General features: G+C 49.6%; 1 protein-coding gene across 4 annotated transcripts in view; it reads right to left on the reverse strand.

The window, feature by feature from the left end:
* Positions 1 to 16442, reverse strand: part of LOC132395766 (peptidyl-prolyl cis-trans isomerase FKBP5-like) — a 291454-nt gene that overhangs the window by 29312 nt on the left and 245700 nt on the right. For all 4 annotated transcript variants that reach the window (XM_059972767.1, XM_059972769.1, XM_059972770.1 and 1 more), the window contains 2 exons: positions 2548 to 2638; positions 867 to 950 (listed from right to left, as the gene is read on the reverse strand). In XM_059972767.1, the coding sequence (XP_059828750.1) occupies positions 867 to 950; positions 2548 to 2638 (175 nt within the window). The remainder of the gene's footprint in view (positions 1 to 866; positions 951 to 2547; positions 2639 to 16442) is intronic.

A 16442-nucleotide genomic window follows, 5' to 3' on the forward strand; every position in this document is an offset into this window, starting at 1 on the left:
ATTTAGTAATTGCCCAACTCATCTTGGCCAGCCAGGAGGCCTCTCTAAGCCTGTCCCATTTGCATGCATTGTTCAGCATCCTTTTAACCCTTTCCTAATCCAAGCATATTTTAAATGTTGTTATTGTACCCAACTCAACCACTTCCACTGGCAGCTCCTTCCATACACCTACAACCCACAGTGTGAAGATGTTGCCTCTCAGGTCCACTCTAAACTTTTCCCCTCTAATCTTTCACCTTAATTTTTGATTCACTTTCCTTTGGATAAAAATTATGTGCATTCACCCTGTCTATTCGGAGCAAACTTGAGGGGCTGAATGGTCTATCAGGCCCATGTTAAGCCTTTCCCCCCACTTTAAATCCATGCTCTTTAGCTTTTCTTTCTCTTTTCTTTGGATAAAAATTATGTGCATTCACCCTGTTGATGCGGAGCAGACTTGATGGGCCAAATGGCCTGATTCTGCTCCTATGTCTTATGGTCTAAGCCCCTCACAATTTTATACAAGGTCACCCTCTCAAGCTCCACTGTTCCAGGGAGTGAAGCTCTAACCTGCCCAACCACTTTCTATAATTCAGGCCCAAGTCCTGGCAGCATTCTCTTAATACCTTGCACTCTTCAAATGCTGGTCATCCACTTGGGTTCATTGAACATGGGTGAGATCTGAAACCAGCTGGAAGGTAAGGCATGGTCAGAACTCGGATGCTGCAATACATTCCGTCCCTGTTCCAAACTGGAGCACGCCACAGATATTATAAGTTTGTGGATAGAGGGAAGGAGGGTGTTGTTAGTGAAGGCAATTAAGCAGAGCTGCTCTTTGGTGAACTCAGCTCACGAGTACGTTAGAGATAACTAGTTTTCACAAATACCTTAAAATAGGACGTTCCTTTCTCCTTGACAATAGCTGCTTGCTCTAACTTCTCATGTGTATCCATTTCCCAGGATTCTTTAGCCTGTTTGGCAAAATGGAGCAATCTACGTTGTTAAGACAAACACAGACATGTGCCATAACCCCAGCATCGATCCACGGTGAAGAGGAATGCCACACTTCTACTGCCTACCTCCACCCCTCACACCTCTGCCACTGGCAGAGGCAGTACAGAGCACAGGAAAGGGTCAGAGACTGTGACCAGGCTCGGCAGTCTCGATGGTAGAAGACCTGTGATTCTAGAGTCAAATCTGTGCAAGCCAAGAGATGCACCATGGAATTTTCCAGGTAAAATTAGTGTACAGCAGTGCAAGATTGGAATGACATACCGTACCATGCACAAGTCTTGGGCACGGATAGTCTTAGCTCGGGTGCCAAGACTTTTGCACAGTGCTATATTTGTCAGCATGGAGCAGAGAGTGAGTTTGCAGTTCTGGTGGGAGTAATAGTTGTTTGGAATGGCTCTCTATTGTGGACTGAAGGCAGCAGGGAGAGGGGAATCATGGTTGGGAAAAGGGAAGGGAGAGGGGAGGGAGCAGGAAGCACCAGAGAGACATTCTGTAATGATCAATGTACTAATTGTTTGGAATCAAATGACCTTGCCTGGTGTCTCAGGGTTGGGTATGTCTGTACATGTGCCACCCCCTGCCCCGGCACTCATTCTCTGCCACCTGTCCCACATCCTCCTGCAGCACTCCAGCCTCGCCATTCCCAACGTCTATTACCGTGTGAGACCCTTCTCCAAATCAGGTGACACAAAATGAGCTGTAGTACATAGGGTAATGGCACAACCGGTTAAGTTTGCTACAAAACTTCAGATGGTGTTTGAAGGTCGAGCAGGTGATGGAGGGCTGGAATCGTGGGTAAGTCAGTCTGGGGAAAGATGGCAGATCTCCTTCCCTGAACCAGATGCATTATTACATGTTTCATGGTCACCATTAATAAGTTTTGTTGAGTATCTCCACCACCCCCCACTTGTCTTATTTTAGTGCTAACAGATTCTAAATTCCACCAGGTTAGAACTTTGTCTCTAGGCAGTTAGTTCAGACTTCTAGCTTAGCCACGTACCCTGTTCAGAACCTCAGCCTAGTGGGCTAATGGAACATTGGCCTTTCTCTCAAACAATTAGGACTTAAAGAGCTGAAAAAGGTGAAGATTTATAAATCTTCATAAACCCTTCATATGCCTTTTGACCAGATCCTATCTGGTGCACCACATGCATTTGTCAAAGAAAACCAAAGCTGAATAATGCTGGGGTATAAAGGGTAAAGGTCGGACACCAGTTCACAAAATTTCCTTGTAGTCCCTTGAATTTTGAACCCTGGTACTGTATATCTGGTGATAAAGTGATAAAGAGATTGGATAAGGCCCAGAAAAATATCAAATACTGTACTCTGTGTATGATCATATTGCTGGCAAAATGTTCCAGCTTCAATTTTTATATCTGGAAGCTTTCACTATTGTTCACAGAGGTAAATCCAGTTGGAGACATTGCGTCAACAATAAGATAGAGTTCTGTCAAACAGCACATCCTGTTCATTCGACAGTACCAGCACACTCAAGGTAACTCACTCATGATTCCTCTCGCTCTAGCTTTCTGACTGTCTGTCATATCCACTCACCTTTACAAAGTTCTTCAGCAAGACCTCATAATCCAGCTGCGAGTTAGGTGGAATATTGAAGCCTGGTTTTCCATGATCTCCAAATCCATATCTGAAACAAAATAATTTCAGCCTTCTTGTTGAATTTGTAAAAGGAATGAGACAATTGCCCAATGGTCCTCCCAGCTCTGCCCCGTCTGACATTCGAGCATTCTTCTAGTTTAATCTCACTGAGTGTCATATTTCTCACTGATATTCGAGCATTCTTCGTTTAATCTCACTGAGTGTCATATTTCTCACTGATATTCGAGCATTCTTCTAGTTTAATCTCACTGAGTGTCATATTTCTCACTGATATTCGAGCATTCTTCTAGTTTAATCTCACTGAGTGTCATATTTCTCACTGATATTCGAGCATTCTTCTAGTTTAATCTCACTGAGTGTCATATTTCTCACTGATATTCGAGCATTCTTCTAGTTTAATCTCACTGAGTGTCATATTTCTCACTGATATTCGAGCATTCTTCTAGTTTAATCTCACTGAGTGTCATATTTCTCACTGATATTCGAGCATTCTTCTAGTTTAATCTCACTGAGTGTCATATTTCTCACTGATATTCGAGCATTCCTCCAGCCGGATGCTCTGGATGTTCTATGGACTGGTTTCTCATTATTGCAGGATGTAGATCAGTGTATTAAATAGCTAGGTCAGAGAGGAAGGGTTCACGTGACCTAATGCGGAGCAGACTCGATGGGCCGAGTGGCCTACTTCTGCTCCTTTGTCTTGTGGTTTATAGTGCACAGAATGTTGGGCTCTCTCTCTCCCTTGTCCAGAGTGTAACAAAACAATCTCTCGCAGCTGGTAAAATGAGGACTCTGTGCTCTGTTCACCTGACAACCCCATGCCCCAGTGACAAAGTTGTTGGTATTTAGTTGTAGCGATTAGCACGATGGTTGTGGAGATCAGATTTCCTTTCCGGGGCTGTTCTGTACACGCTCCCCACGGAATGTACAGCATCCTCTGATGCTGCAGTTTCCTCTCACAGTTCAAAGGCATACCGGCTAGGTTAGCCATTGTAAGTTATCCTGTGGTTAGTTCAGGGTTAATCGGGGTTGTCAGGGGTTGCTGGGGAGCAGGGCTCAAAGGACCAGAAAAACCTAAACTGCACTGTGTCATTAAATCAATAAACTGCTTGATGCACGATGACTCAGGTGGTGGTGTTGGGCAGGGCACTCCAGAGCAAAGCTTCTCCTGGGCTCCATTAGTAAGTTCGATCAAGAAATTGTATACCTGGTGATAAAGTGATAAAGAGATTGGACAAGATCCAGAAAAAGCCCAATACCGTGCTCCGTTTGTGTATGATCGTCTTGCTGGCAAAACGTTCCAGCTGCCACATTTATATCTGGAAGCTGTCACTATTGTTCACAGACGTAAATGCAGTTGGAAAGATTGTGGTCAACAACAAGATGGTGTTCTCTCAAACAGCAACATTACACAAACTTCAGTAAGAAGAGGTACAGGGCAGGGAGTAAACAGCTTGCTCACTGAAGCAGGAGTAAAGAGGCCGGGAGGTTTAGTGAGGGAATTCAAAAGAAACTTTGTTGAAGTGAACAAGAATCCATGATTAGAAGAGATCCCAGAGAGATATAGGGGCTGAGGAAGATTGTACAGACTTAGAGAAGGGGTACAATCCAATGACTATGGACCAGTGAAAACAAAGACATTAGGAGCCAGTGTTGTCCAACAAGAGGAGATGGATGCCAGATGCCAAAAAGAATAGAAGGAGAATGGTCCTGGGTGAATTCTAGGTTATGGAAGATGAAAAATGCAGTTGCCAGCTGTAAGAATGCAGGCCTCAGCAGCAGTTTTGCTGAGGTTAGTACACAGTCAGGCTAAGATACAGAAGTTTGAACTTTGAACTTTCAACATCGAACCTTGAAATTGACGTTGATGGCTCAGGTATGCAGTACAAATCTTAAGTCCGACCATTAAACTGCCTTCCTGAACACTGGATTTACACGTTAATGAAAACACTCCTCAAAGCCCAAACTTAGTTAAGCTTCACACACAAAACGCTGGAGGAACTCAGCAGGCCAGGCAGCCTCTATAGAAAAGAGTACAGTCAATGTTTTGAGCAGAAATCCTTTGGCAGGACTGGAGAGAAAAATGATGAGGACTCAGAGTAACAAAGTGAGGGGAGGAGAGGAAGAAACACAAGGTGATGGGTGAAACCCAGACAGGGAAGAGGGGAATTAAAGAGCTGGAAAGTTGATAGATGAAAGAGATACAGGGTTGGAGAAGAGGGAACCTGATAGGAGAGGACAGAAGGCCATGGAAGAAAACAAGGGGAAGGAGCAATAGAGGGAAGTGTTGAGCAGGCAAGGAGACAAGGTGAGGAAGAGGAATGGGAAATAGTGAATGGGGAGGGTGCATTACCAGAAGTTAGAGAAATCAATGTTCATGCCATCAGGTTGGAGGCTACCGAGATGGAATATAAGGTGTTGCTCTTTCAAACTGAGTATGGCCTTATCACGACAGTAGAAGAGATCATGAACTGACGTGTCGGAATAGGAATGGGAAGTGGAATTAAAATGGAGATCCCACTTTTTCTGACACATGGAGTGTAGGTGCTTGGTGAAGCCGTCTCCCAATCTGTGTCGGGTCTCACCGTTATAAAGGAGGCCACACTGGAAACACCAGACAGAGTACATGACCCCAACAGACTCCAGGTGAAGTGTTGCCTCACCTGGAAGAACAGTTTGGGGCCCTGAATTGCAGTAAGGGAGGAGGTGCAGGGGCAGGTGTAGCACTTGTTCCATTTGCCAGGATTAAGTGCCAGGAGGGTGATCAGTGGGGAATGGAAAACGGAGGGAGATCAGTGGAGAATGAGCAATGGAGGGAGATCAGTGGGGAAAGGACAATGCAGGGAGATCAGTGGGGAATGGACAAGGGAAGGAGATCTGTGGGAAATGAGCAATGGAGGGAGATCAGTGGGGAATGGACAATGGAGGGAGATCAGTGGGGAATGGACAAGGGAAGGAGATCTGTGGGGAATGAGCAATGGAGGGAGATCAGTGGGGAATGAGCAATGGAGGGAGATCAGTAGGGAATGGACAATGGAGGGAGATCAGTGGGGAATAAGCAATGGAGGGAGATCAGCAAAGAATGGACAATGGAGGGAGATCAGTGGGGAATGGACAATGGAGGGAGATCAGTGGGGAATGGACAATGGAGGGAGTATATGTGTGGAATGAGCAATGGAGGGGGATCAGTGGGGAATGAGCAATGCAGGGAGATCAGTGGGGAATGAGCAATGGAGGGAGATCAGTAGGGAATGGACAATGGAGGGAGATCAGTGGGGAATAAGCAATGGAGGGAGATCAGCAAGGAATGGACAATGGAGGGAGATCAGTGGGGAATGGACAATGGAGGGAGATCAGTGGGGAATGGACAATGGAGGGAGTATATGTGTGGAATGAGCAATGGAGGGGGATCAGTGGGGAATGAGCAATGGAGGGAGGACAGTGGGGAATGAGCAATGGAGGGAGATCAGTAGGGAATGGACAATGGAGGGAGATCAGTGGGGAATAAGCAATGGAGGGAGATCAGCAAGGAATGGACAATGGAGGGAGATCAGTGGGGGATGAGCAATGGAAGGAGGTCAGTGGGGAATGGACAATGTAGGGAGATCAGTGGGGATGGAGCAATGGAGGGAGATCAGTGGGGAATGAGCAATGGAGGTTGATCAGTGGGGAATGGACAATGGAGGGAGATCAGTGGGGGCTGAGCAATGGAAGGAGATCAGTGGGGAATGGACAATGGAGGGAGATCAGTAAGGAATGGACAATAGAGTGAGATCAGTGGGGACTGAGCAATGGAAGGAGATCAGTGGGGAATGGACAATGGAGGGAGATCAGTAGGGAATGGACAATGGAGGGAGATCAGTGGGGAATGGACAATGGAGGGATATCAGTAGGGAATGGACAATGGAGGGTGGTCAGTGGGGAATGAGCAATGGAGGGAGATCAGTGGGGAATGGACAATGGAGGGAGATCAGTGGGGAATGGACAATGGAGGGAGATCAGTGGGGAACGGACAATGGAAGGAGATCAGTAGGGAATGAACAATGCAGGGAGATCAGTAGGGAATGGACAATGGAGGGAGGTCAGTGGGGGATGAGCAATGGAAGGATGTCAGTGGGGAATGAGCAATGGAGGGAGATCAGTGGGGAATGGACAATGGAGGGAGATCAGTGGGGAATGAGCAATGGAGGGAGATCAGTGTGGAATGGACAATGGAGGGAAGTCAGTGGGGGATGAGCAATTGAAGGAGGTCAGTGGGTAATGAGCAATGGAGGGAGATCAGTGTGGAATGGACAATGGAGGGAAGTCAGTGGGGGAACAGCAATTGAAGGAGGTCAGTGGGTAATGAGCAATGGAAGGAGATCAGTGGGAAATGAGCAATGGAGGGAGATCAGTGGGGAATGAGCAATGGAAGGAGGTCAGTGGGGAAAGAGCAATGGAGGGAGATCAGTGAGGAATGGAAAATGGAGGGAGGTCAGTGGGGAATGAGCAATGGAGGGAGATCAGTGGGGAATGGACAATGGAGGGAGATCAGTGGGGAATGGACAATGGAGGGAGGTCAGTGGGGGATGAGAAATGGAGGGAGATCAGTGGGGAATGGACAATGGAGGCAGATCAGTGGGGAATGAGCAATGGAGGGAGATCAGTGGGGAATGAACAATGTAGTGAGATCAGTTGGGAATGGACAATGCAGGGAGATCAGTGGGGAATGAGCAATGGAAGGAGGTCAGTGGGGAATGAGCAATGGAGGGAGATCAGAAGGGAATGGACAATGGAGGGAGATCAGTGGGGAATAAGCAATGGAGGGAGATCAGCAGGGAATGGACAATGGAGGGAGGTCAGTGGGGAATGAGCAATGGAAGGAGGTCAGTGGGGAATGGACAATGTAGGGAGATCAGTGGGGATTGAGCAATCGAGGGAGATTAGTGGGGAATGATCAATGGAGGTTGATCAGTGGGGAATGGACAATGGAGGGAGATCAGTTCGGGCTGAGCAATGGAAGGAGATCAGTGGGGAATGGACAATGGAGGGAGATCAGTGGGGGCTGAGCAATGGAAGCAGATCAGTGGGGAATGGACAATGGAGGGAGATCAGTAAGGAATGGACAATAGAGGGAGATCAGTGGGGACTGAGCAATGGAAGGACATCAGTGGGGAATGGACAATGGAGGGAGTTCAGTGGGGAATGGACAATGGAGGGAGATCAGTGGGGAATGGACAATGGAGGGAGATCAGTAGGGAAAGGACAATGGAGGGAGGTCAGTGGGGAATGAGCAATGGAGGGAGATCAGTGGGGAATGGATAATGGAGGGAGATCAGTGGGGAATGGACAATGGAGGGAGATCAGTGGGGAACGGACAAAGGAAGGAGATCAGTGGGGAATGGAGAATGGAGGGAGATCAGTAAGGAATGGATAATAGAGGGAGATCAGTGGGGACTGAGCAATGGAGGGAGATCAGTGGGGAATGGACAATGGAGGGAGATCAGTAAGGAATGGACAATAGAGGGAGATCAGTGGGGACTGAGCAATGGAGGGAGATCAGTGGGGAATGGATAAGGAGGGAGATCAGTGGGGAATGGACAATGGAGGGAGATCAGTGGGGAACGGACAATGGAAGGAGATCAGTGGGGAATGGAGAATGGAGGGAGATCAGTGGGGAATGGACAATGGAGGGAGATCAGTGGGGAATGAGCAATGGAGGGATGTCAGTGGGGAATGGACAATGGATGGATGTCAGTGGGGAATGGATAATGGAGGGAGATCTGTGGGGTATGAGCAATGGAGTGAGATCAGTGGGGAATGGACAATGCAGGGAGATTGGTGGGGAATGGACAATGGAGGGATGTCAGTGGGGAATGGACAATGGAGGGAGATCAGTGGGGAATGAGCAATGGAGGGAGATCAGTGTGGAATGGACAATGCAGGGAGATCAGTGGGGAATGGACAATGGATGGAGATCAGTGGGGAATGAGCAATGGAGGGAGATCAGTGAGGAATGGTCAATGTAGGGAGATCAGTAGGGAATGGACAATGGAAGGAGGTCAGGTGGGAATGAGCAATGGAGGGAGATCAGTGAGGGATGGACAATGGAGGGAAGTCAGTGGGGGATGAGCAATTGAAGGACGTCAGTGGGGAATTGACAATGGTGGGAGATCAGTTGGGAATGGACAATGGAGGGAGATCAGTGGGGAATGGAAAACGGAGGGAGATCAGTGGGGGCTGAGCAATGGAAGGAGATCAGTGGGTAATGGACAATGGAGGGAGATCAGTAAGGAATGGACAATAGAGTGAGATCAGTGGGGACTGAGCAATGGAAGGAGATCAGTGGGGAATGGACAATGGAGGGAGATCAGTAGGGAATGGACAATGGAGGGAGATCAGTGGGGAATGGACAATGGAGGGATATCAGTAGGGAATGGACAATGGAGGGTGGTCAGTGGGGAATGAGCAATGGAGGGAGATCAGTGGGGAATGGACAATGGAGGGAGATCAGTGGGGAATGGACAATGGAGGGAGATCAGTGGGGAACGGACAATGGAAGGAGATCAGTAGGGAATGAACAATGCAGGGAGATCAGTAGGGAATGGACAATGGAGGGAGGTCAGTGGGGGATGAGCAATGGAAGGATGTCAGTGGGGAATGAGCAATGGAGGGAGATCAGTGGGGAATGGACAATGGAGGGAGATCAGTGGGGAATGAGCAATGGAGGGAGATCAGTGTGGAATGGACAATGGAGGGAAGTCAGTGGGGGATGAGCAATTGAAGGAGGTCAGTGGGTAATGAGCAATGGAGGGAGATCAGTGTGGAATGGACAATGGAGGGAAGTCAGTGGGGGAACAGCAATTGAAGGAGGTCAGTGGGTAATGAGCAATGGAAGGAGATCAGTGGGAAATGAGCAATGGAGGGAGATCAGTGGGGAATGAGCAATGGAAGGAGGTCAGTGGGGAAAGAGCAATGGAGGGAGATCAGTGAGGAATGGAAAATGGAGGGAGGTCAGTGGGGAATGAGCAATGGAGGGAGATCAGTGGGGAATGGACAATGGAGGGAGATCAGTGGGGAATGGACAATGGAGGGAGGTCAGTGGGGGATGAGAAATGGAGGGAGATCAGTGGGGAATGGACAATGGAGGCAGATCAGTGGGGAATGAGCAATGGAGGGAGATCAGTGGGGAATGAACAATGTAGTGAGATCAGTTGGGAATGGACAATGGAGGGAGATCAGTGGGGAATGGACAATGCAGGGAGATCAGTGGGGAATGAGCAATGGAAGGAGGTCAGTGGGGAATGAGCAATGGAGGGAGATCAGAAGGGAATGGACAATGGAGGGAGATCAGTGGGGAATAAGCAATGGAGGGAGATCAGCAGGGAATGGACAATGGAGGGAGGTCAGTGGGGAATGAGCAATGGAAGGAGGTCAGTGGGGAATGGACAATGTAGGGAGATCAGTGGGGATTGAGCAATGGAGGGAGATTAGTGGGGAATGACCAATGGAGGTTGATCAGTGGGGAATGGACAATGGAGGGAGATCAGTTCGGGCTGAGCAATGGAAGGAGATCAGTGGGGAATGGACAATGGAGGGAGATCAGTGGGGGCTGAGCAATGGAAGGACATCAGTGGGGAATGGACAATGGAGGGAGTTCAGTGGGGAATGGACAATGGAGGGAGATCAGTGGGGAATGGACAATGGAGGGAGATCAGTAGGGAAAGGACAATGGAGGGAGGTCAGTGGGGAATGAGCAATGGAGGGAGATCAGTGGGGAATGGATAATGGAGGGAGATCAGTGGGGAATGGACAATGGAGGGAGATCAGTGGGGAACGGACAAAGGAAGGAGATCAGTGGGGAATGGAGAATGGAGGGAGATCAGTAAGGAATGGATAATAGAGGGAGATCAGTGGGGACTGAGCAATGGAGGGAGATCAGTGGGGAATGGACAATGGAGGGAGATCAGTAAGGAATGGACAATAGAGGGAGATCAGTGGGGACTGAGCAATGGAGGGAGATCAGTGGGGAATGGATAAGGAGGGAGATCAGTGGGGAATGGACAATGGAGGGAGATCAGTGGGGAACGGACAATGGAAGGAGATCAGTGGGGAATGGAGAATGGAGGGAGATCAGTGGGGAATGGACAATGGAGGGAGATCAGTGGGGAATGAGCAATGGAGGGATGTCAGTGGGGAATGGACAATGGATGGATGTCAGTGGGGAATGGATAATGGAGGGAGATCTGTGGGGTATGAGCAATGGAGTGAGATCAGTGGGGAATGGACAATGCAGGGAGATTGGTGGGGAATGGACAATGGAGGGATGTCAGTGGGGAATGGACAATGGAGGGAGATCAGTGGGGAATGAGCAATGGAGGGAGATCAGTGTGGAATGGACAATGCAGGGAGATCAGTGGGGAATGGACAATGGATGGAGATCAGTGGGGAATGAGCAATGGAGGGAGATCAGTGAGGAATGGTCAATGTAGGGAGATCAGTAGGGAATGGACAATGGAAGGAGGTCAGGTGGGAATGAGCAATGGAGGGAGATCAGTGAGGGATGGACAATGGAGGGAAGTCAGTGGGGGATGAGCAATTGAAGGACGTCAGTGGGGAATTGACAATGGTGGGAGATCAGTTGGGAATGGACAATGGAGGGAGATCAGTGGGGAATGGAAAACGGAGGGAGATCAGTGGGGGCTGAGCAATGGAAGGAGATCAGTGGGTAATGGACAATGGAGGGAGATCAGTAAGGAATGGACAATAGAGTGAGATCAGTGGGGACTGAGCAATGGAAGGAGATCAGTGGGGAATGGACAATGGAGGGAGATCAGTAGGGAATGGACAATGGAGGGAGATCAGTGGGGAATGGACAATGGAGGGATATCAGTAGGGAATGGACAATGGAGGGTGGTCAGTGGGGAATGAGCAATGGAGGGAGATCAGTGGGGAATGGACAATGGAGGGAGATCAGTGGGGAATGGACAATGGAGGGAGATCAGTGGGGAACGGACAATGGAAGGAGATCAGTAGGGAATGAACAATGCAGGGAGATCAGTAGGGAATGGACAATGGAGGGAGGTCAGTGGGGGATGAGCAATGGAAGGATGTCAGTGGGGAATGAGCAATGGAGGGAGATCAGTGGGGAATGGACAATGGAGGGAGATCAGTGGGGAATGAGCAATGGAGGGAGATCAGTGTGGAATGGACAATGGAGGGAAGTCAGTGGGGGATGAGCAATTGAAGGAGGTCAGTGGGTAATGAGCAATGGAGGGAGATCAGTGTGGAATGGACAATGGAGGGAAGTCAGTGGGGGAACAGCAATTGAAGGAGGTCAGTGGGTAATGAGCAATGGAAGGAGATCAGTGGGAAATGAGCAATGGAGGGAGATCAGTGGGGAATGAGCAATGGAAGGAGGTCAGTGGGGAAAGAGCAATGGAGGGAGATCAGTGAGGAATGGAAAATGGAGGGAGGTCAGTGGGGAATGAGCAATGGAGGGAGATCAGTGGGGAATGGACAATGGAGGGAGATCAGTGGGGAATGGACAATGGAGGGAGGTCAGTGGGGGATGAGAAATGGAGGGAGATCAGTGGGGAATGGACAATGGAGGCAGATCAGTGGGGAATGAGCAATGGAGGGAGATCAGTGGGGAATGAACAATGTAGTGAGATCAGTTGGGAATGGACAATGGAGGGAGATCAGTGGGGAATGGACAATGCAGGGAGATCAGTGGGGAATGAGCAATGGAAGGAGGTCAGTGGGGAATGAGCAATGGAGGGAGATCAGAAGGGAATGGACAATGGAGGGAGATCAGTGGGGAATAAGCAATGGAGGGAGATCAGCAGGGAATGGACAATGGAGGGAGGTCAGTGGGGAATGAGCAATGGAAGGAGGTCAGTGGGGAATGGACAATGTAGGGAGATCAGTGGGGATTGAGCAATGGAGGGAGATTAGTGGGGAATGACCAATGGAGGTTGATCAGTGGGGAATGGACAATGGAGGGAGATCAGTTCGGGCTGAGCAATGGAAGGAGATCAGTGGGGAATGGACAATGGAGGGAGATCAGTGGGGGCTGAGCAATGGAAGGACATCAGTGGGGAATGGACAATGGAGGGAGTTCAGTGGGGAATGGACAATGGAGGGAGATCAGTGGGGAATGGACAATGGAGGGAGATCAGTAGGGAAAGGACAATGGAGGGAGGTCAGTGGGGAATGAGCAATGGAGGGAGATCAGTGGGGAATGGATAATGGAGGGAGACCAGTGGGGAATGGACAATGGAGGGAGATCAGTGGGGAACGGACAAAGGAAGGAGATCAGTGGGGAATGGAGAATGGAGGGAGATCAGTAAGGAATGGACAATAGAGGGAGATCAGTGGGGACTGAGCAATGGAGGGAGATCAGTGGGGAATGGACAATGGAGGGAGATCAGTAAGGAATGGACAATAGAGGGAGATCAGTGGGGACTGAGCAATGGAGGGAGATCAGTGGGGAATGGATAATGGAGGGAGATCAGTGGGGAATGGACAATGGAGGGAGATCAGTGGGGAACGGACAATGGAAGGAGATCAGTGGGGAATGGAGAATGGAGGGAGATCAGTGGGGAATGGACAATGGAGGGAGATCAGTGGGGAATGAGCAATGGAGGGATGTCAGTGGGGAATGGACAATGGATGGATGTCAGTGGGGAATGGATAATGGAGGGAGATCTGTGGGGTATGAGCAATGGAGTGAGATCAGTGGGGAATGGACAATGCAGGGAGATTGGTGGGGAATGGACAATGGAGGGATGTCAGTGGGGAATGGACAATGGAGGGAGATCAGTGGGGAATGAGCAATGGAGGGAGATCAGTGTGGAATGGACAATGCAGGGAGATCAGTGGGGAATGGACAATGGATGGAGATCAGTGGGGAATGAGCAATGGAGGGAGATCAGTGAGGAATGGTCAATGTAGGGAGATCAGTAGGGAATGGACAATGTAAGGAGGTCAGGTGGGAATGAGCAATGGAGGGAGATCAGTGAGGGATGGACAATGGAGGGAAGTCAGTGGGGGATGAGCAATTGAAGGACGTCAGTGGGGAATTGACAATGGTGGGAGATCAGTTGGGAATGGACAATGGAGGGAGATCAGTGGGGAATGGAAAACGGAGGGAGATCAGTGGAGAATGAGCAATGGAGGGAGATCAGTAGGGAAAGGACAATGCAGGGAGATCAGTGGGGAATGGACAAGTGAAGGAGATCTGTGGGAAATGAGCAATGGAGGGAGATCAGTGGGGAATGGACAATGGAGGGAGATCAGTGGGGAATGGACAAGGGAAGGAGATCTGTGGGGAATGAGCAATGGAGGGAGATCAGTGGGGAATGAGCAATGGAGGGAGATCAGTAGGGAATGGACAATGGAGGGAGATCAGTGGGGAATAAGCAATGGAGGGTGATCAACAAGGAATGGACAATGGAGGGAGATCAGTGGGGAATGGACAATGGAGGGAGATCAGTGGGGAATGGACAATGGAGGGAGTATATGTGTGGAATGAGCAATGGAGGGGGATCAGTGGGGAATGAGCAATGGAGGGAGATCAGTGGGGAATGAGCAATGGAGGGAGATCAGTAGGGAATGGACAATGGAGGGAGATCAGTGGGGAATAAGCAATGGAGGGAGATCAGCAAGGAATGGACAATGGAGGGAGATCAGTGGGGAATGGACAATGGAGGGAGATCAGTGGGGAATGGACAATGGAGGGAGATCAGTGGGGAATGGACAATGGAGGGAGTATATGTGTGGAATGAGCAATGGAGGGGGATCAGCAAGGAATGGACAATGGAGGGAGATCAGTGGGGGATGAGCAATGGAAGGAGGTCAGTGGGGAATGGACAATGTAGGGAGATCAGTGGGGATGGAGCAATGGAGGCAGATCAGTGGGGAATGGACAATGGAGGGAGATCAGTGGGGGCTGAGCAATGGAAGGAGATCAGTGGGGAATGGACAATGGAGGGAGATCAGTGGGGAATGGACAATAGAGTGAGATCAGTGGGGACTGAGCAATGGAAGGAGATCAGTGGGGAATGGACAATGGAGGGAGATCAGTAGGGAATGGACAATGGAGGGAGATCAGTGGGGAATGGACAATGGAGGGAGATCAGTAGGGAATGGACAATGGAGGGTGGTCAGTGGGGAATGAGCAATGGAGGGAGATCAGTGGGGAATGGACAATGGAGGGAGATCAGTGGGGAATGGACAATGGAGGGAGATCAGTGGGGAACGGACAATGGAAGATCAGTAGGGAATGAACAATGCAGGGAGATCAGTAGGGAATGGACAATGGAGGGAGGTCAGTGGGGGATGAGCAATGGAAGGATGTCAGTGGGGAATGAGCAATGGAGGGAGATCGGTGGGGAATGGACAATGGAGGGAGATCAGTGGGGAATGAGCAATGGAGGGAGATCAGTGGGGAATGGACAATGGAGGGATATCAGTGGGTGATGAGCAATGGAAGGAGATCAGTGAGGAATGGACAATGGAGGGAGGTCAGTGGGGGATGAGCAATGGAAGGAGGTCAGTGGGGAATGGACAATGGAGGGAGATCAGTTCGGGCTGAGCAATGGAAGGAGATCAGTGGGGAATGGACAATGCAGGGAGATTGGTGGGGAATGGACAATGGAGGGATGTCAGTGGGGAATGGACAATGGAGGGAGATCAGTGGGGAATGAGCAATGGAGGGAGATCAGTGTGGAATGGACAATGCAGGGAGATCAGTGGGGAATGGACAATGGATGGAGATCAGTGGGGAATGAGCAATGGAGGGAGATCAGTGAGGAATGGTCAATGTAGGGAGATCAGTAGGGAATGGACAATGGAAGGAGGTCAGGTGGGAATGAGCAATGGAGGGAGATCAGTGAGGGATGGACAATGGAGGGAAGTCAGTGGGGGATGAGCAATTGAAGGATGTCAGTGGGGAATTGACAATGGTGGGAGATCAGTTGGGAATGGACAATGGAGGGAGATCAGTGGGGAATGGAAAACGGAGGGAGATCAGTGGAGAATGAGCAATGGAGGGAGATCAGTAGGGAAAGGACAATGCAGGGAGATCAGTGGGGAATGGACAAGGGAAGGAGATCTGTGGGAAATGAGCAATGGAGGGAGATCAGTGGGGAATGGACAATGGAGGGAGATCAGTGGGGAATGGACAAGGGAAGGAGATCTGTGGGGAATGAGCAATGGAGGGAGATCAGTGGGGAATGAGCAATGGAGGGAGATCAGTAGGGAATGGACAATGGAGGGAGATCAGTGGGGAATAAGCAATGGAGGGTGATCAACAAGGAATGGACAATGGAGGGAGATCAGTGGGGAATGGACAATGGAGGGAGTATATGTGTGGAATGCGCAATGGAGGGGGATCAGTAGGGAATGAGCAATGGAGGGAAATCAGTGGGGAATGAGCAATGCAGGGAGATCAGTAGGGAATGGACAATGGAGGGAGATCAGTGGGGAATAAGCAGTGGAGGGAGATCAGCAAGGAATGGACAATGGAGGGAGATCAGTGGGGAATGGACAATGGAGGGAGATCTGTGGGGAATGGACAATGGAGGGAGTATATGTGTGGAATGAGCAATGGAGGGGGATCAGTGGGGAATGAGCAATGGAGGGAGGACAGTGGGGAATGAGCAATGGAGGGAGGACAGTGGGGAATGAGCAATGGAGGGAGATCAGTAGGGAATGGACAATGGAGGGAGATCAGTGGGGAATAAGCAATGGAGGGAGATCAGCAAGGAATGGACAATGGAGGGAGATCAGTGGGGGATGCGCAATGGAAGGAGGTCAGAGGGGAATGGACAATGTAGGGAGATCAGTGG

Source organism: Hypanus sabinus, chromosome 6 (assembly GCF_030144855.1).
Source record: "Hypanus sabinus isolate sHypSab1 chromosome 6, sHypSab1.hap1, whole genome shotgun sequence".
NCBI lineage: Eukaryota > Metazoa > Chordata > Chondrichthyes > Myliobatiformes > Dasyatidae > Hypanus > Hypanus sabinus.